At 39.2% G+C, this 23974-nt stretch overlaps 1 protein-coding gene across 1 annotated transcript; it reads left to right on the plus strand.

The window, feature by feature from the left end:
* The first annotated feature begins 19927 nt into the window (after positions 1 to 19927).
* Positions 19928 to 23649, plus strand: Ghsr (growth hormone secretagogue receptor). The gene is made up of 2 exons (XM_076868693.1): positions 19928 to 20723; positions 23345 to 23649. The coding sequence occupies exons 1-2, from the start codon at positions 19928 to 19930 to the stop codon at positions 23647 to 23649; spliced, it is 1101 nt and encodes a 366-aa protein (XP_076724808.1).
* The last annotated feature ends 325 nt before the right edge of the window (positions 23650 to 23974 follow it).

Raw genomic sequence — 23974 nt, forward strand, 5'->3', positions numbered from 1 at the left:
GCTGCAGGACAGGAGGCCAACGGTGTCTCCTTTGTTGAATCAGAGGAAGAGCCAAAAAGGAATTGGTTCTCAAAGCAGTGTTGGTACTTTCAGGATATTTACCTGGTGGGAAGAGAATAAATTCAAGGCAAAACTGGACCCTTTCTTTCCTGATTTGATGTGGTAGTAGTCTCCATCTCTGATGATTTTTTCAGAGAATGATTAAATACTCTTCATATGTTTCTGGAGAAGCCTGTGGTTCTATATTATATTTGTAACTAAATGATATTTTGGAAAAAATATAATTGAGTCAATTAGGACACTTTCAGCTTCAATTTATAGAAACCCTCTTGCTGATGGACTACATAATAGGAAACTCACCTTTTTAAAAAATTTTTATTTTACAGTAGAATACATTTTGACATATTGTACACAAAGGAGCATAATTTCTCATTTCCTCCAGCTGTATATGGTGCAGAGTCACTCCAGTAGTGTAATCATACATATATATAGGGTAATAATGTCTGTCTCATTCTACCTTCCTTCCCAATCCCAGTCCTTACCCCACCTTTCCTCTGCACAATCTAAAGTTCTTCATTCCTTTATTCTTCCCTACATACCCCCCTTCCCTCTATGGATCAGTATCCACTTATCAAAGAAAACATCTGGCTTTTGTTATTTGGGGATCGGCTTATTTCATTAGCATGATATTCTCTAGTTCCAACCATTTACCTGCAAATGCCATAATTTCATTCTTCTTTGAAGCTGAATAATAAGAAAGACTCACCTTTTATCACAGAAAGTCCAGAGGTAGGGCAGGCTTCAGGCTCTTTCTGTTCCTTGATCCTACCTTCCTCAGTATCAGTTTTATCCTCAGGCTGGTAGCTGTACTGACTCCAGTTACCACAGCCTTTCCAGACACTGCGCCAAAGTGGGCAGGCCAGCAGCTCACTGAGAGCAGGAGGACTTTCCCCAGATGTCCCTCAAAATACTTCTGCTCCTGTTTCACTGACCAGAGTAGGGTCATATGTCCATGCTTGGGTCAATCTCTGCTTGGAGGATTTGCTAAGTAAATATGTAGGATGTGAGAATTCTGATTGTAAATTTGTTTACATGAGACTAGGGTAACCAATGTCCTCTCACCTCTGTAGCTCTCATTTACATCAGAACTCAACAGATCTGAACCACCACATGGTTGTGCAGATGAAGTCTCAATTGGAACACATTCCGTCCATTTCTTAGTGGATTGGTGGTGGCAGTTCTCATGCTACAATGATAGAGTTGAGTATTTGTAGGATTGCCAAGCCCCCTATTTTTTTTAATCTGGTCTTTTACAGAAAAAGTGTGCCCACTCTGATCTAGAATTAACTGCCATACTTCCTTTTATTTACTTAAAACTACCTTATGAAAGTATTATCTTTTAATTTTATTGTTCATTTCACTATAGTTGTGTAAGTAGAAATATTTTACCCATTTCTCTGCATATTTTTCCAAACTCAAGAAATCTAATCTATATGAGAGAGCTATATAAAGTCTAGTGATTTTTTTTTTCCAACAGAATTATTCTGCTTACAATACTGACTGCTCCAGCAATTGTCATGCAGGACCCAACTCATACAGACTTGCAAGAGAGAGTGTCAGCCTTGCTTTCGAATGCTGCCTTCAGTAAACACCTTGGTAGTGTGAAATTGACCACAGGGGGAGTAGTTAACTCAGAAATTGGCAAACATTACAAATTGAAGCTTTGGCTTATTTTCCCTGAAGATCTCGTTGTTGAACATTTCTCAGCACACCATGGCTCCAGCCATTTTTAATACATTCTCCATACCAAGGTCTGTTATACAACTATGCAACAGAGAATATCTGCCCGTGATCAAAGCATTGGCAATACATTTGTAGCTTAACATGAATGTATCGTCTGTAATGATCAGTTAAATCCATCTTGCAATGAAACCATGTAGCCTATGTTTAAAATTTTAAAATTTTGGTTTATGTAGGGTTTTTCCTAAGTAAATATTTGTATTAGATTGTGCAGATTAAATCAAAGAAAAAATATCTTCTTTTTTGTACTTTCTGAAACTATGAGTATATTTATATTGTATAAGTCATGTAAACCACTTATGTATGAATAAAGCAGGATTCAGCATACAAGTCAAGTGCTTTGAATGCTCATGTTGTTCTGGGTTGGGGAGCAGTGTCACTGAGATCTGAAGAGCAGATTTAAGTTTGGACAGGCCGTTAATATAAAGAGTGCACTAAGCCGGGCATGGTGGCACATGCCTGTAATCTCAGCAACTCGGGAGGCTGAGGCAGGAGGATCTTGAGTTTAAAACCAGCCTTAGCAATTTAGCGAGGCTCTAAGCAACTCAATGAGACCCTGTCTCGAAATAAAATACAAAATAGGGCTGGGGATGTGGCTCAGTGGTCGAGCACCCCTGGGTTCAATCCCCAGTCCAAAATATATACACACACACAAGCACACACACACACACACATACACACACACACATAAAAAGTGCACTCAATTATTTAACAAATATTTATTAAGCATATATTAAGTCCTAGATGATGATGATTTTCTAAAAGGCTTGACCCTTGTTCACATAAGGCTTACACCTTAGTAAGGGAATTAGACACTATAATCACATAATCGAGGATAAAATTAACAGGGGAAAAGAAAGAAATACAAATCTTGGCCAGTATGGGAATCTGACCTAGCCTGGGAAGAAGTCAGTCAGGGTCTAGATGGCACAGTAAGAAGAGACTTTTGGGTTGTGTTCTCAGGAATTGTATTGTCCAGGAGATCCTGGAAAAACATGCCAACCATTGTGGGCCTAAGAACAATGACGCCATTGAAGGATTTTAAATAAAAGAGTGTTGACATTAGATTTGCATTTTCAAAAGATCACTGGCTACAGGATGGCAGATGGGTTGTGCAACAAGCAGAATGAGCCAGTCCCTTGGCTAACACAGCAGTTCTAGTGAGGGTTTGGAGCATTCACAGTGGAGATGGTGAGAAGTGTCTGAACCCCAGGTGAACTGATGGGGTTCCCCATTAAATGCTAAAACTATCTTCAAGAAACTAATAACGTCACTGGAAAGATGAAGACACACAGGTTTCAAATCCCAGAAACCATGTATCATCAATCATGAAGTTCAAACTCTGAGTATCACAGGAGTTAAGAGCAGCAAATAGATCAAGACCCCCATAGTTAGGATTTGGATGCAGAGCGGGGAGGCAAGAGGTGGCAGCAGGCAGAGAACATGGTGAGTGAAGGCGCATGCAGGACAGAGACTGCACTGTTGGATATGAAAGGTGAGGTCAAATTATGAGAATTCGAGAAAGGCCGAAATTTAAGACTCAACGTGAGATTAAAGAATGAACTATTTAAAATGTTTTACATGAGGGCTGGGGATGTGGCTCAAGCAGTAGCGCTCGTCTGGCATGCATGCGGCCTGGGTTCGATCCTTAGCACCACATACGAACAAAGATGTTGTGTCCACCAAAAAATAAATATTAAAATTCTCTCTCTCTCTCTTTAACAAAAATGTTTTACATGAGAAGGATACAAATGAAAACAAAATTTAATTATATTAAGAAGAATTTGCCATCTGCATGACTACTGAGTGCGGGGCTGGACTTAGATGATTACGACTAAGAATGGACATAAGAGATGGGTATTAGGATATTGGCCATTAGAACTTGTATTCCTCCTGCCTCAGCCTCCAGAGTAGCTCAACAATTTAGCAAGGCCCTGTCTTACCACTCAGCAGGTTGGAGGTAACATAGTTGCTTTTGACACGATGAACCTGAAATGTGGTAAGTTCTCCAGTAACAGATATCCAGGAGGCAGTATAATGTGGATGATTTTATTTGCATTCCTCTGCACTGTTTCCAATCCCATGTTATTCTCTTCTCATTAGCCTTCCCATAGGGAATGTTCTATGATTTGTACAAAGGAAAAATTCAGGTTGCTAATGCATCTGGGAAAATTTCATGAAATGAAGTATTTTGTTATACCATCTCAGTCTCATATTGAATAATATTTTCACACAATAGAATTGAATTGCCCAGATTTGTTTGTATTCTTCATTCATTCAAATAAATAGCTATTGGCTTTTAGAAACTCTGACAATAGTAATTTTAAGAACTTTCAGCAGAGTTCTCTTTTAGTGACCTTGGTAAGATGAAAACAATTTAAAATACTTTCATTAAAATTAATACATATGTTGCAATCTATATTCATTTTATAAAGAAATTCAAATACACGTGTCCCATTTGCAAACCTTTTCCGCTTATTAACATTGACCTATCCTCTCTTGTGTCCTTTTGACTGGGATGAAAATACTTTTTATCTCTCTGTTTTCTTGCCCCTAAGCTCTCCTGAAACAAAACAAAAACTACCACCAAAACACCAATGTAGTATTTTGTAGAAAATCTCAAGTTTCAAAAGTCCAAATACACTACAAATGAAAAATACCAAAAGGACAATGTCTCTGCTACAGCTTAGCCTCATCGAGGACACCAACTGTTGGAGGCATCTGCTAAGTGGGATTTTTAATTTGATGGAATTTGTTATAACTCTACCAGCGAAGCTCATTCATTGGGCACCATCTGTTGAGGCGTTATGAAACTGCCTTGCTTATGTAGAACCAGATGTAATGATTGCATCCTTTAAAAAAAAAGTACTTTTTTACTAATTTTTTTTTCATTTATTTTCTAATGTTTTCAAAATCATTAGAGGATGAATTGGTAAGAAAAAAAAAATTATCTCAAGAACCAAAGGAACAATGCAGAAACAAAAACAAATAAATAAACAAACTGTTTAAGAAATGAGCAAAGAAGCCAGGCAAGATGGTTCACACCTACAATCCCGGTGACTCAGGTGGCTGAGGCAGGAGGATCACGAGTTCCAGGCTGGTCTCAGCAACTTATCAAGGCTCTGTGTCAAAGGGACTGGGATGTACCTCAGAGGTAGAATGCTCCTTGGTTCATTCCTCAATAATGGGGGTACGGGGGGTAGATAGAAAAGGATAAAGACCTTGAACAGAAATTTCTCCAAAAAGATACATGAATGGCCAATAAGCACATGAAAAGATGGTTCATATCGCTGGTCATTATGGAAACGCAAACCCAAACCACAGGAAATATTTTTTCATATACATTAGGGTGGCCATTATTTGACAAAAGAAATAAATAAACTTAAAATAACAAGTTTTAGAGAGGTCGTAGAGAAATGTGAACCCTTGTGTACTGCTGGTAAGAATATAAAATTATACCACTATAGAAAATCATACGGTGACTCCTAAAATTTTTTAGAATAAAATAGAATAGATACCATATGATCCAGCAATTTTGCTTCTGACTATACACCTGAAAAAAAATGAAAGCAAGTATTAGAACAGATATTTGTACACCTGTGTTCAAAGCAACATTATTCTTTTTTTTTTTTTAAAAAGAGAGAGTGAGAAAGGGAGAGAGAGAGAGAGAATTTTAATATTTATTTTTTAGTTTTAGGACACAACATCTTTGTTTGTATGTGGTGCTGAGGATAGAACCCAGGCCACACGCATGCCAGGCGAGCGCGCTACCGCTTGAGCCACATCCCCAGCCCCGCAACATTATTCTTAATAGCCAAAGATAAAGTTAAAAAAAAAAAAAGCATCCAAATGAGTGGATATATAAAGGAAAATAATGATACAAAATGATAAATAATTATACATAATATATTGTATATAATGATAAATACATAAAAGTTTGGGGGGCATGTTGTATATAAATTTCCATACCATTTTTAATCAAATATTATAGTCTAGGTTATTAAGCACCAGTCAAAAATATTTAAATTATCACATAATATTCCTTGCATAGTTGAACAATAAATTTATGTACTATTTCCCCTATTGTGGCTTGTTTTTTTTTTTTTAATTATTCAAACTCCTTTTTGAATTAGGGAAACTCTACTCCCATCTGAATTGTGATAGAAAGAAAAGCTCATGGGAGAGGATGAGGGGACATCCTGGAAGCCCAGGGACCAAATCTTCTAGCAAACCTTCTTGTAGTTAGAATATGGGCCAAAGACTTAATAAATAAGATACATCTACCCCAGAGTTTGTGCAAGGAATCTACAACCTGCAGAACTTGCAACAGTAGAGAACCTGTTGTCTCCAAGGCAACAAGGGCTGCAGCCAGGGGCAGTCCCTTGGTTGGTCAGTCAGTGGTATCAGGTGAGGGCTGACAGGTGCTTTGACAATGATGTCCTTCCTAACCAGATTCCAGGGCTTGGTTTTGGTCACAGTGTTCCCTGCTGCCCAATCTGCCCTCCACTGGCCTGTTTTCCGGGTCTGACTTTCTCTCTTCCTGGAAATTCTTTGAGTTACTTAATATTTGTTCAATAAATTACTCCTTGATTTGCATCTGCCACAGTTGCTTTCCCTTGCTCACAGCTAAAAAAACTGCCTGATAGAGCTATTAATATTTTTTTTGTTTACATAAATTGTGTGCATGGTCATCTTTGTACTTACATGCAGTTGTAGGACTGGGGGTGTAGTGTGGTAGAGTGCTCACCTAGCAGGTACAAGGCCCTGGGTTCAATCTCTGGTTATTCTAAAAAACAAAATTCAGAAAACAAAAAATAATAATATTAAATGAAACAAAAAGGCTACAAAATAAATGAAGTTTTTATTCCTTCGACTCTGTTCTAAGCCAGTCATCAAATGAATATTGGAATGATGATATCAATCGCCTTGACAGAACAGTGAGTCCACAAATGATTTAGAACAATTTGGATATTCAAATCATATAATATTAAATAAAGTAGTGTTTAGGCCTAAGAAGGTATTGATTTTTGAAAGTGATCACATATTTAAAAGAATCTGTGATTGACTTCATTTACATGTGAAAATGTAGTCTAAAATTACAAAAGTCTAATATCTTCATGGAAGTTTCTCCTAAGAAGATTCTTTTACACAGGCCATTCATTGAGTTATAGTCTTTCTCATAGTTTCTCAGTATGATTAGAGAGTAAGTCACAATCTTGCTTAAAGGTTAAACTAACATATTGAATTTACAGAAATAATGCGCATACTACTTATTGATTCCTTCAGCTAACATGCACTGAGAAAATACTGTGTGAGAAGCACTATTCAGAAGCTGGGAATTCCAAAAGTTCTAATGCAAGATAGGCATCAATCAAAGAACCACACAAATAAAACTGTTGTGTGGAAAGCACAAACTTACTTGACACAGATGGTAAGAGAAGCTTCCTTGAGGAAGTAGTGGCCGAGGTGAGATCTGAGTGATCCAGAAGTATTAACCTAGCAGAGGAAGGGAAGGGGTAGGGAGATTAGTAGCACTTTCTAGAGAGAGAAACCCAGAGCCAAGAACAAGAGGAAGCATAGTCCTTCCAAACAACTATGTGGTCATTATTTTGTGCAATAAGTCCAGAAATATAACTAGGGAGAGCCAAGCCAGTGGTCATACAGGCATTTCTTAGAGATCATCTTAAGGTTTTGTTTTGTTTTTCTATAAAAGCAATAGAAAAAACCTGACAGGTGTTAGTCCATTGCAGTAGTTGGAAGGATGACATGATCAAATTTGCTCTGCCTGCAATGTGGAGACTGAATTGCTTGGGGTTCTCATGGGCTGGAGGGTACCAATTAGGAGGTATGGGTGATAAATTAAATATGAGTATTAGAAAAGAAGGAAAGAAGGGTAGAGAAGATGACGGTGTGGTCTACAGCTTGCACAACTGGATGGATGGTGATGTCATCATTGAGGTAGCAGAACATCCAAAGGCCGTAGTTCAGTATGGAAAAAGGTGATTTTATGATCCACCCAGATCACAAATTGTTTGGGCTATGTTGATTTTTAGATACTGTTGAGGCACACAAATAAAGATGGTGAGGAGTCTCTATATTGTTTAGAGCTCAGAAGAGTTACAAAGTTAAGGCATGTCGGTGAAGAGGTCATAAAGGAACTAGAGGGCATAAACGAGATCTTCTGATGGAGAAAAGAGAGCTTGGGAGTAAACCTAAAGGTACTAACATTTAAAGACTGGATTTAAAAAATGTATTTAAAAAGTGAGAGTAGAACTCATTGGAGAAGTAGGAAGTTCAGATAAAGAGCAGAACAGCGCCATGTCACAAAAATCAAAAGAGGGCATTTCAGAAATGAAGGTCCGCGGTGTTGGACAACTGAGAAGTGACTGTGTGATGATGAGTGCCTATGGGGACATGAGCAGGAGTGGTGCTGGGCAAGGGGGAGGCAGAGGTGAGATGACAATAGGCTGGAGTTCAGCAGGTCTCAGTAGTGGGGGACAAGAGGAACAAATGCAGAGTGAGGAAGGGAAGGATCTTTGGTTTGTCTTCAAGTCAGAGAGTCTCAAGCATATTTAATAGCAGGTGGGAGGATGAGAGAGAGAGAGAGAGAGAGAGAGAGAGAGAGAGAGAGAGAGAGAGAGAGAGAGGTGGTGTATAAGAGAAGGCATAGGGGCTGGGGTTGTGGCTCAGCGGTAAAGTGCTTGCCTAGTATGTGTGAAGGCATAATAGGAAACATAAGTGTTAGGAGAGGTAGAAGATGTATCCCAAACAAAGGAAAAGCAACAGCTCCTCTAATAAAGAGTGATAGAAAAAACTAGCACTGAGGTACCCAAGTGGTAACTATGTACAAGAGAAACTAAGTTAGGGAAGCTGTGAGAGTTCATGTCTTATGGCTTTTATTTAAAAAAAAAATAGTTAAAATTTTCTGCTGATTATGAAATAGGAAGGTAGGAAGCAGGGCTGGAAATCTGAGAAATGTGTATTTCTTTTAAGGTCGCTGGCTGAGAATGACAGGGGAGGACTTGATCAAGAAAACGTAGTAAATTTCCAAATAGTGTTGAGGGCTTGCCAGAGGAAAAGAGCAGTCTAGAGAGCTTTGGATATTATTAAGAGTGTTATTAAAATAATAAAGTATGAAATCCAAGCTGTAAAACAGAAAAATGAAAGCAAAAAGACAGGATGGATTAGAAGGAAGCAAGGGTCCAATGGAGAGACAGTACCCTAACACAACCTTCTAAACCACCCCTTTGTCTTTGGGGTTTTTTTTGGTGGGGTAGGTATACAGCCCTATTTTGTATTTTATTTAGATAGAGGGTCTTCTTGAATTGCTTAGTGCCTCGATTTTGCTGAGGTTGGCTTTGAACTTGTGATCCTTCTGCCTCAGCCTCCCAGGCCGCTGGGATTACAGGCATGTGCCATTGCACCCAGCATTTAGAGAACATGTATGTGGAAGTATTGTAATTGCAGTTCAATTAAATAATGTATTTAAAATGTATTTTCAAGACACAGTAAAAGAAACAAATAGGCAAAACATTGATAACAGTTGAAGTTTGGAGATGGGTAGATAGGATTTCAATATACTGGCAAAGAACAGGGCTGGGAATGTAGCTCAGTGGTAGAGCACCTGTCCAGCATGCACAGTGCCCTTGGCTTGATACCCAGCACCAACATTAACAGAAGGAAAAAACAGAGACAAAAAAATGACAAATAATATTTCCAGAGCACTGTGAATGATATTGCACTCATGAACCAGAAAGAAAAGAGCAGATGACCTGTTAGGAGTCCAATATATGAATAAACAGTCTCAAAAGACTAGAGAAAGTGGAGAGGAAGACAAACAACAAAGAAATAATTCAATCAAGTTTCCTGGAACTGCAAAAAAAAAATCAATTGAAAAGCCAAAAGAGCATCAAGTGTAATGAAGTTGGAAGAGATCCTCACCAAGGCTCAGCTGAGACACTTGGAAATAAAGAAAATCCCATTGACCTAACCATCTTTTTCAGTCCCTTCCACTCCTCCTATCTCCTGCTATTTCCTCCAATTTAATTTCAATAGTCAATAATCTCAATTAATTCTTTGGATAAAACCTCAATATCTGTGTCCCTCCTGTACCTTCTCATCTGTTCTGTGCAAAAATCACAACCCTGGTTAAATTAAATTTTCCTTCCACTTCATTTCAGCACCAGTGCAGCTGAACAGAAAAACGAGAAAACAAACAGTCATGGGGTTACTCTAAATTCACGGCCATTAACCTGGAGTGGGCTCTTACTGCTGCCCAGCAATCAGACAACCTGACCCACTCCCAGCCCCACCACTCCCCCAGATAACCATTTCACACTGGTGTCTCTCCTTCATCCTCCATCATGCCTGCCCCAGCTTCTCAGCTTCCTGAGTTACTGATAAGGCTGAAGCCATTAAAGGACAGTTCCATAAACCTAACCATCGATACTTACCTGTCCTTCTACATCTGTGTCCATTTATCTTCATTTTGTTCTGTCCCTTGGGATGAATTAGCCATTGTCCCCCTAAAACTGACCCTTCTGTGTCAGAAGCCATGTATGAATTATGGGTTTGTTTGAGCCAACCTAATGTAGGGAAGCTGCTCTTCTGAGCACTCCTGGGTGAAATCCCCCAGTTTGAGAAAGCCCAGATCATGCTGGCGCCCTGCCTTAGCTCAGAGCCCAAGATCAAACACAGCTGTCTGGAGATGGGCATAACCTGCCAGGTGCCAAACAACCCGTTTACCTCAAGATCCCTGCCACACTGAAACCTTTGAAGTACTTCCCCCTAAATAAAGCATTGGGGCCTTTTTTTCGGTAGTTCAGTTCCAGTTCCTATCAGGGTTGGAAGACCCAGCAGGCACCTGACTTTTAAATCTAATTTCTGACATTGTCTTTGATTCCTTACAGATTGTTTCAGACTTTTTATTTTCCCAGGCGGCTCACATCTCTGAGCAGGAATCTGCTCAACCCGGGTGCTGGTAACCTGGCATGCTTCTAGACCTAGCTCTTTTCAGAAACATTACTTCAGTCATTTTTCATTTCTACCACACTGTTAACTTTCTCCTTTATAGCATGTTATTCTCAACAGCATACAAATCACTGTTATTTCTCACACTTGTAAAATAAGAAACCCCTATCCCACACCCTCTTCTAGCTACTACCCTGTTGATCTCCTTCCCTTTGTAATAAAATTCTTTAAAGGAGTTGTCGATGCCCACTGTCTTCAAACTATCTACTTTCACGCTCACTTGAACCAAATAGGCTTGCCCCCAACAGACCACTAGGACCATCAGTTCTCATCTTACTCGACCCAAGGAGAACATGATATACTTGATGATCTTTCTTCCTTGGTATACTTTCTTCACTGCCTTTTAGAACTCATTGATCTCACATTACAGATGTGATGGTACACATCTGTAATCCCAGAGACTCTGGATGCTGAGGGAAGGAGGATCCACCAGTTCAAGGCCAGCCTGGGAACCTTAGGGAGTCCATGTCTTAAAATAAAAATAAAATTAAATTAAAAGGGCTGGGGATGTAGCTTAGTGGTAGCAACTCTGTATTCAATCTCCAGTACTGAAAACAAACAAACAAACAAATTAAAAAAAAAAAAAAAAAAAAAAAAAAAAAACCTCTCCTGGTTTTAGTTCTCCCACTGACCACTTATGAGTTTCTTCTCATGCCTCTGACCTTTAAATGTTAGAGGGCTCCAAATCTCAAGAACTTTGGACATCATCACTTTTCTAGCAATATTCACTTCCAAGATTATCTCAACTGGCCTCCTGATTTCAAATACTACCTATTTCTGATAACTCTAAATAGTATCTCTAGCCTTGAACTCCATACTAGTATACCTAAGGGCCTTCTCAAGTTTTCTACTTAAATTTCAAGTATGTATCCAATTAAATATACCTAAAATTCAGGTCTTAATCATTCCTTCAAAACCTTTTCTACCTTGCATCTGTCCCATTTAGCTACAACTTCAAACTTTCAATTGTGCTGGTCAAGAGACATTTATATCTGGTACGTAAGCACAGTATATAGGCTGTACCTTTCAGAAGTTCAAAATTAAACTGTGCTTCACAACTTCCAGGTCTCCACTCTGGTCCAAGCCACCAACATTTCTCACCACATCAATGCCTATATTATTAAAATAGTTTCCTAAGAGTCTTCCTAACTCTGCCCTTACCTCCATTCTGTCTCTCTCTAAACAGCATTCAAAATGATAGTACCATATAAATGTCACTCTTTTACCTCAAAATCCTCCAATGAAATTCTGAGGCAAAATTATGTTTAAAATAAAATTCCATAACTCTTCTTTTCCACTTTTTAAGATCTGTTCTAATTAGTTCTACATGACAGTAGAATGTACTTTGACACATCATACATAGATGGAGTATAATTTCTTATTCTTCTGGTTGTACATGATGTAGAATTGCACCAGTTGTGTAGACATATATATGTGTACATAACTCTTTAGACTAAAGTTTATGTGTCCCTCTCTCATAATTCATGTTTTGAAATTATGACACCCCCTGACCTATTGTGAGAGTATCAGGTTGTGAAGCCAAGTAGGTGAATAGGACATGACAATAGAGCCTTCATGTATGGGATAGGGCCTTTGCAGAAAAAAAGATCCCAGAGAATTTCCACACCTCTCCCACCATGGAGAATACAGTGAGAAGATGACTATCTCTGAATTAGGAAGTGGGTTCTCACCTGACATCCAAATTGTCTTGATCTGGGACTCCAGCCTCTAGAACTGTAAGAAATAAGTTTCTGTTGCTTATAAATCATCCAGCCTAGGTACTCTGCTATAGCAGCCCAAGCAGACAAAGACACTAAACAAACTCTTAATAAATTACTATGTAGAATAATAATATATATGAAATAAAAGGTCCTCACAACTTTACATCCCATATACCTTTTCTCCAGAATTTATTGAAGAATGTGCTCCTTCTGAAGGCAAATCAAGAAAGAAAAAGACCTAATATCCAGCTAGGCAAAGGAATTACCCAAGATATCAATGGGGAACTTGAACAGAGATCTGTATAGCACACTCAGAAAACATTAGTCCAGATTGGAGTAGGAGAGTGGCATCTCCAGAGTTGTTGTCTCTATGAAACAGAGTAAATTCTTAAAACAATCTGTTGTGTCAGATATTTTTTGAGGAGGATTAATGAGAGTGACATAGAAACTAGGCAGCCCATCCAATGAGGCAGTAACAACACCAAAGAAAACAAGAAGTATTTCAAGAAAGGAGAATGTTATTATAAAATATTTAGAGATTGAGTTTACTATTATCTACATCAGCTTAAAACGTAAATGTTGAAGATAGATCTAATCAAAAATTACATTATGTTTGCATTGGATGATGAAGGGAGAGGAAGTTTTGTGTCAGGGGGTGCCCATATACAGGTGATATAAGGTTTGAACGTGTACAAGAACTATAAACTCTTCTTTCTAACAGTATGTCAGTAGAATAACGCACAAACCACTGTCCTCGTGCTTTAATAAGCCTTGTAGAATTATTTGAAACTATAACATATATATGGGTGTGTATATATGAATGTATTCTTGTATTGATTAGATTTAAAATAACTAGGTCAAAATAATAATGCTTAACATCTGACATAAGACCAGTTATGCGTATCTATGAAAATACAGGAAGTCACACTGGAATATCTATGGGAAAAGTCAGGAAGAGAAAAGTGTCGGGGGTTTCTTAACATGCTGAGTTTTTAAGAACTATACTTCTCTAATTAGAAAATCATAAAGACTTTTAAATAAGTTCCTAAACCAAGTAATTATTGATTATTCAGTATAATCACTCAGGATAATATATCTCATTAGCTAATTTTAAAACTTTTTAAAGTACCTGAATGCTAAGATTAAAATTTTTCTAGCAATATAACTTTTTTATTTCTCTATTGATATACTTGATATTAAATATGAATTCTTATAGCTTGCTAGTATGGAAAAAGTGATGTATATTTCTTTTTGAAATATGTGCATGATATTATTTAAATGAAGCTACAAGATGTGGTAGAAAAAAAATACAAGCAATGAAGCCAAATATACTAGTACATTATGTATGAAGCCTGAAGGAAACATTAAAGTAAATGATGTATTTCATTAAAGATACAACACAGCACTTATATTTCCTATGAGCCTTTTTATGTGTCCTATGTTTACATATGTGATTTTAAATCAAATGCTAATTTAATCAAATTGGTGAATATGTTGTTTTAAGTGCTATATCTGCAAAGACATTAGTGCAGTCACCAGGTCTTAGGGGTCATGTAAAGAAGAAAAAAATACCTTTGTTTTCAAAGTACTTGCAGTTGCCTGAAGAAACATGGCAAAGACTGTACTTGTTTATGCAAGTTTAGAACCCTGGGAATTATCGTGTATCTCCTGTCCTTTATAAAAGTTCCTTTCCTAATCTCTCTTGAAGATGGAGTAGGTCAATGTAATATACGTGAGGGTTTTGAGTTGGACTTAAGAAAATCTTCTTTCCCTCCTCACTAGCTTCTTGCATAGAATTCGTTTGAATGATGAGCCCTGGCATCAATCTTGAGCCACACAGCAACCTTGCTATAGAAATGAGAATGGGGGAGCAGACAGGCAAAGTGAGCATGAGTTTCTCATATCAACCCTGGATATCCCAGAGTCTGATTTCTTTTAGATGAAAAATAAATCTATAAACTTCTATCTTATTTTAGTCTCCACTTTAGATTTACTGATATATATATTCAATTCTAGTCCTAATTAATACAGGAAATAAGATCAACAAGTAAATATTTTAAGAATAAAATAAAAATACAATTACAGTTTAATAGAAGAAATGACTCATGGATGGTACAAATCAAGTCTGCAGAGTATAACTGTTGAGTCTGGGCTCTGAAAATACATATAGAAATTTGAAATAAGATGAAATAAATACTGTGAATTATTAGTGAAAAATAAATTTTTAAATAAATAATAACTGGTTGGAAAAAAATTAAATTGGATCCATACATCATTTCATGTACCAAGATCAATTGCAAATGGATTCAGAATATAAATGTTAAAAGAACCTCAAAATAATAGAGCAAAACAGAGATAAATGTCTTTATAACTTGGCAATGGGAAAAGCCTTTATAAATATGATTTAAAATCCAGAAGCAATATCAGAAAGAATGATGACACATAAATTTAAATCTTTTGCATGTCAAAAAAGGGGGAAAAAATCTCATAAACAAAATTGAAAAGAAAAACCCCAAGGCAAAATTGAAAAGACAAATGAGTAGCATATTAAAATATTTTCAATTTATATTATCCCAGAAGGATATCTTCACAACACAAAATGTTCTCCAAAAATCAACCTTCAAAAGCAGAAAAATGAGCAAAAGTAATGGCCCATCAGTTCATGTTTAAAAAGGCAAATGGCCCTTAAGTATGTACAATACTTAATCTCACTCAATATAAAATGCAATGTGCAACCATCAAATCAAATAACACTCCCATCTCCTTGAACATTAATCATTTCTATTGGGAATTTTTCTCCTTTTCTTATTAATTTGGAAATATATCCTAGAATGTTGCAACCAATCATTACCCGACTATGTTACAGAAAACCAGAACCAATTCCTCATGTGTTTTGGTTCCCTTTATCTAATCTCTTTCCATCCCATCTCCCAACCCTGACCTTCCCAGTTCTAGTGACCACTGTTCCACTCTGTTCTTCTATGAGAATAACAATTTTCCCCCAAATGAGTGAAAATGTGTGATATTTGTCCTTCTAGTTTGGCTAATTTCACTTAAAAATCATCTTGCTGTGGTGTACTTGTTGCCCGTTTGCATGTTTTCTTTTGACAAATGTCTCTTTAGATTTATAGCCCATATCAAACTGAATTATCTCTGGGGGGTGGTGTGAAGTTTTTGAAGATCCTCATGTATTCTGGATATTAATTCCTTGACTACTTGGCAAATATTTTCTCCCCTTTTGTGATTGTCTCTTCATTCTGTTGTCTCCTTTGCTGCTCAGAACCTTCTTAGTTTGATTTAATTCCATGTGTCTGTCCTTATCTTGTTGCCTGTGCATTTGATATTCTATTCAAAGAAGCTTTGCCTATATCGATGATGTCGTGAAGTATTTCCTCTGTGTTTTCTTGTAGTCGTTTAATAGTTTCAGTTCTTATACTTAGGTCTTTGACCTAATTTGAGTTGATTTTTGTGTATGGGGAAAGTTGGAGCCTAGTTTATTCTTCTATATGATTATTTATTTTTGCCTGCACCATTTATTGAAGAGACTGTCCTTTCTTTAATAGATGTATGTTCTTAACACCTTTGTCAAACATTAGTTGGCTGTATAGATGTAGATTAATATCTGGGTTTATTGCTATGTTCCATTGGTCTATTTGTAGGTATTCATGCTAGTACCATGTTGATTTGGTCTAGTATATCTTGAAGTCAGGCATTGTGATACCTCCAACTTGGTTTCGTTTTTTGCTCAGGATTGCTTTGGTTATCCTGGGTCTCTTGTGGTTCCACATGAATTCTAGGATTATTTTTTCTAATTCTGTGAACAGTGTTATTGGTATTTATTTTCCTTTTTGATTAGTATATTATGATTAAACATAATAGTGGAATTCATTGTTACTTGTTTATACATGCACACAATATAACAATATAATTTGGTAATTTTTATTCCCTGTTATCTCCCCTTTGTCTCTTCTCCTCCCCAATCCCCTTCCTCTATTCTCCTGGTTTTTCTTCTTTTGTCATGAGATTCCCCCAACTTTTTTTCCTTTTTCCTTTCTAACTTCCATATATGAGAGAAAACACAAGATCCTTGACTTTTTGAGTTTGGCTTATTTTGCTTCACTTACTGTTCTCTGTTTCCATCCATTTTCCTATAAATGACACAATTTTATTCTTGTTTATGGCTATGTAAAACTCCTTTGTATATACATACCACCCTTTCTTTATTCATTGGTCCATTGACAGATGCCTGGCTGGTTCCATAGTTTGGCTATTGTTTACTATGCTGCTATAAACATCGGTATGCATATATCATTGTAGTACACTGACTTCAGTTCCTCAGGATAAATACTGAAGAGTGATATAGATGGGTCATATGGTGGTTCCATGCTAGACTTGTGAGGAGCTTCCATATTGATTTCCATAGTGTTTGTACTAATTTACCATCCCAACAATAGTGTAAGTGTGTTCTTTCCCCTCATCCTTTCTAGCATTTGCTATTATTGAAATTTTTGATTACTGCTGTTCTAATTGGGGTGAAACGATTTGATTTGCATTTGCCTAATTGCTAAAGATTTTGAAAACTTTTTCATATGTTTGTTGGCTATTTGTATTTCTTCTTTAGAACATTTTCTCCATTTTACCCCATCTTATATAATACTGACTATTTGGGGATTTATTTAAATAAACTATTCTTCATTTTGAGTTTGTCTGATGTTTTATAGTACTTAAAGTTTTGCATTTCTAGCTGGAAAGCTATATAAATGACACTGCTCTTCCTTGGGTATATCCGTGGTGATGTTAATTTTGATGTTTTGCTTAGACTGTTTTTGATTTATCTATTGTATCATCATCTATTACATCACCACCATAATCTTTTTCTTTAAAGAAAAAAAAACATATATCCTATCTCTATCTATAGAAAGCACCATATTGCTGCAGGGGCCAAAACAATGTGTCTCTTCAAAAGTACCTACAAAACTGAACTAAAGCTGCTTGTATAACTACATTCTCTCCCTGGACTATAAGTGTATAGATGCAGCATTATCTGGAATTTATTGATTTTGTGATTCTCTATGCTTAGCACATAATTAAAGACAGTTTTATATATTTTATAATAAAATTTGGTTTTATAAATAAACATCAATTTCAATAGTGCCTTTGCTTCTTCTTGATCATACAATACAGATTCATCCAGATTTTAGAAAATGGTTGAGTTCATCTGCATCATGAACAATATTTTATTACAGTAGTTTTTTGAATTTTTTTCATCTTTCTCTTCCCACTTATCAGCCATAGCTTTAGCACTGACTAGAAGTATGTCCTACAGTTTTTTCCTGATTCTCATTCTTTAACAATAACTTTATAATATTTTGATTTGTCAAGTTCTCTCTGTGTCCCCACACATAAACCTGATAATGTAGAGATGGGAGTAGTGAGGCAAATTACTAATTAAAAAAAATCCTGTAAGTAACTGAAGGTTTGACTCGGTTGTAATATTTATTAAATACTAGTTAGAAATAAAGTTTTTTAAAAGTCAATTTTGTCCAAAGTGTGTAACACAGCAGTGCAAACAAGCTACTACTTGTAGTCTATTCACCAGTGTATGGTATGTATCAAATTTCTCTCTTGCAGTTCCTCATAGTGTGGGATCTTTCATGCACATATGCACAATCCAGTGTTAGGTTTCAAGCGTCAACGACTTGAAATAATAAAGATCTTGCAAACCATCTGTCAAAGGCATGTGTAAGCACACTCCAGTACCTGAAAACTCTCATATGCATGTAATGGATTTTTATTAAAATCAGGGCCGATGAACACTGATGGGTTTGGTTAAGGCAGTTGGCTTAATACTCAAGTGTGCCTGGGAGAGGAGACTCTTCCCCGCTACTCATTGGAGCCAGAGAGAGGATTTAAATAAAGTGCGGGCGGCGGGGCAGTATCTCCCCGGGGGTGCTGCGGAGAAAGGCACTGACCGCTGGCCGCGGTGCTGAATACTTTCCCCGGGCTGCCGGCAGAAACAGGCCTGTCTGGCTCCAGTTCTGGGACCCCCTGCAGTCTCACACCTTCAAGGTGTCAATTCCCAGATCCATGCAAAGATGCACAGGGTGTGTATAGGGGAGTCACCTCCGGAGTCGGGGAGACTTCCGACTCATTCCCACTGAGTACAGCTCCTGCTTCTCAACAGCAACCACAATAACAGAAACGCAGTTCGTATTTATTTATTGAGTGCCTAATGTGTCCTTGAAATCCTCTCCCAGTGGTTTTTACAATATTTTCGCAATTAAACAAACAAAACCTAAGCTCAGAAGGTTAAAGACCTGCCCCAAGGGAACACAGCTACTAAATGGCTGATATCTGCCCACACTTGACCTGTACTAGTCTCACAGCCTCTTCTCTTCCTCTTACTGCCTATTAGTTACATCTTCCTCTCCTTAGTTTACATCAGGCAAAGCTAATCTCTTATACTGCATGCCCCCTACCAACGCCAAGTTGGAGGCGTGTACAAAGACTGGGATCCAGGACAGGATCATTCATTCCTCTGGATCCTACCCTCTTCAGAAGCCCAAACCTAATGGGTGATCCAACTCTGGTCTTCCAAATCCTGAACAAGGAGTCAGTCACATCTCTGAACTTTTTTCTCCTCGTGAACAAGATGGTGAAGCTCTTCCCAGGTGTGCTCCTATCTCCTCCAGTTCGAATACAACCACGAGTCCTTCTTTTTTGCTTCCTACCCCTTTCTCAAATGAGGTGGACACGCTTGCTTTTTCTCCCCACCAGGTTCTCAACCAACTCTACTCTGGTTGAGCAAGAACTCAGGTCCCAGATACTGAAAGGCATGATCCCCTCCTCCATCGCCACGTCCCCACCCCCACCCCCACCCCCACTCCTGGATTGACCTGTCCTTGCGCGCCACGCTAGCGCCCGAGGCTCAGGAGAGAGCCACTCAAGCTCCAGCTTTGCACAGCCCCGACTCTGCGGAACTCCTGCGCTTGGACGCTTCGGGAAGTGCAAGAAGCAGCTAGAGCGAGACGGTGAATGCCAAGCGAGGCTGCTCCGGTGGTAGGTATGTGTACGATCTTTGGTCGGAGGCTAGGTTGGGAGAAAGGGACTTTGGGGAAGAGGGTGGAGGAAAGGGGGAGGTGCTAGAGAGAGCAGCAGGTCACACTCTCCCTCTCTCCTCTGCTTTCCCTATCTCACCTTTCCACTGGACTTCTGCTTCTTCGCCCCGGTCTTTCCTCTCCAAGCATCTTCCCTACGCGCCCGCGGGTGCTGCCTCTTCTCACTCTCCCGCGCCTAAGGGAACCTTCTCGGGGGCCAACTTGATCCAGACTCCCAGCACACTTGCGTCCCGGTGCCATTGAAGCTGAGCCTGCAGCATGTGGAACGCGACGCCAAGCGGGGAACCGGAGCCCAACCTCACGCTGGCGGACCTGGACTGGGATGCTCTCCCCACTAACGACTCCCTGGTCGACGAGCTACTGCCGCTCTTCCCCGCGCCGCTGCTGGCGGGCGTCACAGCTACCTGTGTGGCGCTCTTCGTGGTGGGCATCGCGGGCAACCTGCTCACCATGCTGGTGGTGTCGCGCTTTCGGGAACTGCGCACTACTACCAACCTCTACCTGTCCAGCATGGCCTTCTCGGACCTGCTCATCTTCCTCTGCATGCCCCTTGACCTCGTCCGCCTCTGGCAATACCGGCCCTGGAACTTTGGCGACCTGCTCTGCAAACTCTTCCAGTTCGTCAGCGAGAGCTGCACCTATGCCACGGTGCTCACCATCACAGCGCTGAGCGTCGAGCGCTACTTCGCTATCTGCTTCCCTCTGCGCGCCAAGGTGGTGGTCACCAAGGGCCGGGTAAAGCTGGTCATCTTGGTCATCTGGGCCGTGGCCTTCTGCAGCGCCGGACCCATCTTTGTATTAGTCGGGGTGGAGCACGAGAATGGCACCGACCCTCGGGATACCAACGAGTGCCGCGCCACCGAGTTCGCGGTGCGCTCCGGACTGCTCACAGTCATGGTGTGGGTATCCAGCGTCTTCTTCTTTCTGCCTGTCTTTTGCCTAACTGTCCTCTACAGTCTCATCGGCAGGAAGCTGTGGCGGAGGAGGCGCGGAGATGCAGCGGTGGGCGCCTCGCTCAGAGATAAGAACCACAAGCAAACTGTGAAAATGCTGGGTGAGTATCAGCGCACCCTCGGGCTTCCTCTCCGGGGCTCTCTCCTCTCCCTGAGTGCCTTCCCACTTCTCTCTGATTTCCAGTTTCTATTTATCTCTCCCCGAGTCTCTCCCATTCCTCTGGGTCTGTTTCTCTGTGTGTCTCTCAAATATTATTTCCACCCTTCCTTAACTCCCCCTCCCCATTCCCCTCCTTCCAACCTTTTCCCCCTTCTCCTCCTGCCCCTGACCCTCTAGGTAATTGTAGTCTTGACATCTCTTTTAGTTTCTCTCTCTCTCTCTCTTTGTCCTTTCTTCTTGTATCTTCTTTCTCTTCTTCATGGGAAAAATGACCCACCTTTGTCATTCCCTAAAATCTATTTTATCTCAGCCCAGAAACGCGTTTCAAAACTGAGATATTTCACAAAAGGTGAGGTTAAGCTTCCTGCTTCAAATAGAATTTGTGTCATTCTACTAGACATTATTATTACTATGTGTATATAGGTGACTGCATGACCAATATGATTCTGCAACCTGTACACTCAGAAAAATCAGAAATTATATTCCATCTGATTCAAATGTATGATATGTCAAGGTCATTGTACTGTCATGTGTAACTATTAAAACAAATAAAAAATTAAAAAAAAACAAATAGAATTTGTGAATATCAAAGTTACATCAAGGAAAGCAAGCATTAAAGCTAGAAAGTATTCATTCAATTTAACCAAAACCATGATCCCTTTGGATGATTCTGTTAGAGATGATTCATTCTTTTCTTTCAATTTTGTGATTTGTTTTCTGCCCTGCATTTTCATGGGAAAATCACATCAACTCTGTTAATCCTGCTGCTATTTATATGGCTTTGTAAGGAAGTCAGTGACAATCAGTGCTTAGGTCTCCTTATGTTTGTTATCACGATTATCTGTCTTTCTAGGTGGCATAAACTAGGGTAAGGCAGAATAAACTAGAGTAAGCAGAGCTCCAAGAGCAGAAAGGGAGTCCATGGAAGCTGACAGGACTTACTACCCTTAAATGGCCCTCCAGGAACATCTGGATGCAGTGTCACAACTAGTGTGCTGAATGTTTATTACATGAATTCAACCTCTTTAAAGATGTGTGTTTGGTACAGGTGAAGTAGCAAATGGAAACGTGTGTCCATATCCAAGCAAAATATTAATTCTGCTTGCTTTCTCAGAATCAGCATCTGATATTATGTTAGTTGGCGTTTTAATTAACATTTCATACCCATTGGCATATTTAGTGCTTCAAAGAAGTTATTCCAGGGTGGTTTCATATTTGCAATTTTATAAATCCAAGATCCTGCATATTAAAGTTATGAGAGTTTATTTAAGGAATGTCAGATTTTATTTCTAGACCAGTGATTCTCCCTATGTGAATCATGGATTGTAAACCTGCTTATGTCCTCCAGGGGACTCCCAGCTCTCACCTGTGACATTCTCCTTTCTGCTATGGTAGTTCAGTTGTAGTTCAGTTGTTACTATGTAACTTAGTTTTGAGAATAAGTTTAGGAATTTCCTGCAGTTTTTTTTTTTTAAGCCATTAGTTGCCTCCTTGGTGTCTCAACATCAATATTAATTTTCTTCTTACTTGACAATTGAAGGGGATCACTAAAGTAATGCAAGGATTAAAACATTACTTTTTCCTTTGCTTTCTGAATTTTAAAAACTTACTCTAAAAGTTTAGAAGTCTTGGGAAAAAATCTTAAATGAGCAAAATGAAGTTTTGGATGGATGATAATGTTTATTAGTTTAAAGGCTTTTTCTACCTTTCTTAGGTCTATTGTAGGTGACATAGACATCTCAGTGGTTTTTAATCTTGTTTCCAAAGGCAGAAGGATTCCAAGTTTGAGGTGAGCCTGGGCAATTTAGCAAGACCCTGGAAAAAGGGCTGAAGATGTAGCTCAGTGGTAAAGCACTCCTGGGTTTTCAATCCCCCGAAGTGCAAAAAAAGAAAAGAAAAGAAAGAAAGAGTCAATCCTCTGTAAAACTTAAAAAAAAGAAGCTGGACAATGCGATGGCCCATCCCCCCTCAGTCCCAGCCACTTAGGAGGCTGAGGTCAGAAAATCACTTGAACTCAGGGATTCAAGGCCAAGACCAGCATTGGCAAGATTGTAAATCCTCATCTAGGGAGAGGGGTGGAGAGGAGAAGAGAGGAAAGGAGGTAGGTACCCTGCTCTCCTTCCTACAGATTTTAATACTGCAAGTCCATATTATATCCAAGGAATCTGTATTTTTGAAGCACCCAGGAAACTCTGATTCACAGATACGGTTGAGTACCTTACCTGATATATGTTTGTATCGTATCTAACACATTTAAAATGATAGTTTACTGTGAAAAATTGGCTTCAGCTGAGTCAATATGCAAACTCAATCATCCAATCAAATAGCTCAACTAGAAGTGACTGGGAAGTTCAGTCGGTGTCTACTGTGGTTCAGTCAGTCAGTCTTTGTTAAAATGGAAGAGGGGAAAAAAGAGCACAGCGTTCCTCCATGTCAAGAGCAGTACATAGTGTTTCTCAGCATCCACCTTATACATACTCAAAACCAACTAAATTTTAAAAATAGAATGTCATTTGCAGTAACATTTCTGGAAGTGACGATCTCTCTCCCATTTCCTTTCAGCTGTAGTGGTGTTTGCTTTCATCCTCTGCTGGCTGCCCTTCCACGTGGGGAGGTATTTATTTTCCAAATCCTTTGAGCCGGGCTCCCTGGATATTGCTCAGATCAGCCAGTACTGCAACCTCGTGTCCTTCGTCCTCTTCTACCTCAGCGCGGCCATCAACCCCATTCTGTACAACATCATGTCCAAGAAGTACCGGGTAGCGGTGTTGAAACTTCTGGGATTTAGTTCCTTCCCCCAGAGAAAGCTCTCCACTCTGAAGGATGAAAGTTCCCGGGCCTGGACAAAATCTAGTATTAATACTTGACAGACACATTGCTGAGCAGTCATCGCTTATTATTCTACACTGGAAGCCATGGCACAGCGGAACTTGGGAGGAAAGCTGGAGGTCGGTTTTGGAATTAGGGACACTTGGATCTGGAAACCGTTAGGGGAAAGAAAAGAGAATTTGTAGGGTATGAGCAGTTTGATTTGATTGTACACTCATCAGTGTTCTCACACGCTATTCCTGCATCTCCCCCCCTCCCTCCATGATTTGCTTTCTGCAGCTGGTGCTTTGCAATTCAGAGAAAGGAAGAGGTGCCGAGTGGGCCATTAGGGCACTCAGCACTAAATCGGATTCCCTTTCTCAC

The sequence above is a fragment of the Callospermophilus lateralis genome, chromosome 10 (genome assembly GCF_048772815.1).
Source record: "Callospermophilus lateralis isolate mCalLat2 chromosome 10, mCalLat2.hap1, whole genome shotgun sequence".
Taxonomy (NCBI): Eukaryota; Metazoa; Chordata; class Mammalia; order Rodentia; family Sciuridae; genus Callospermophilus; species Callospermophilus lateralis.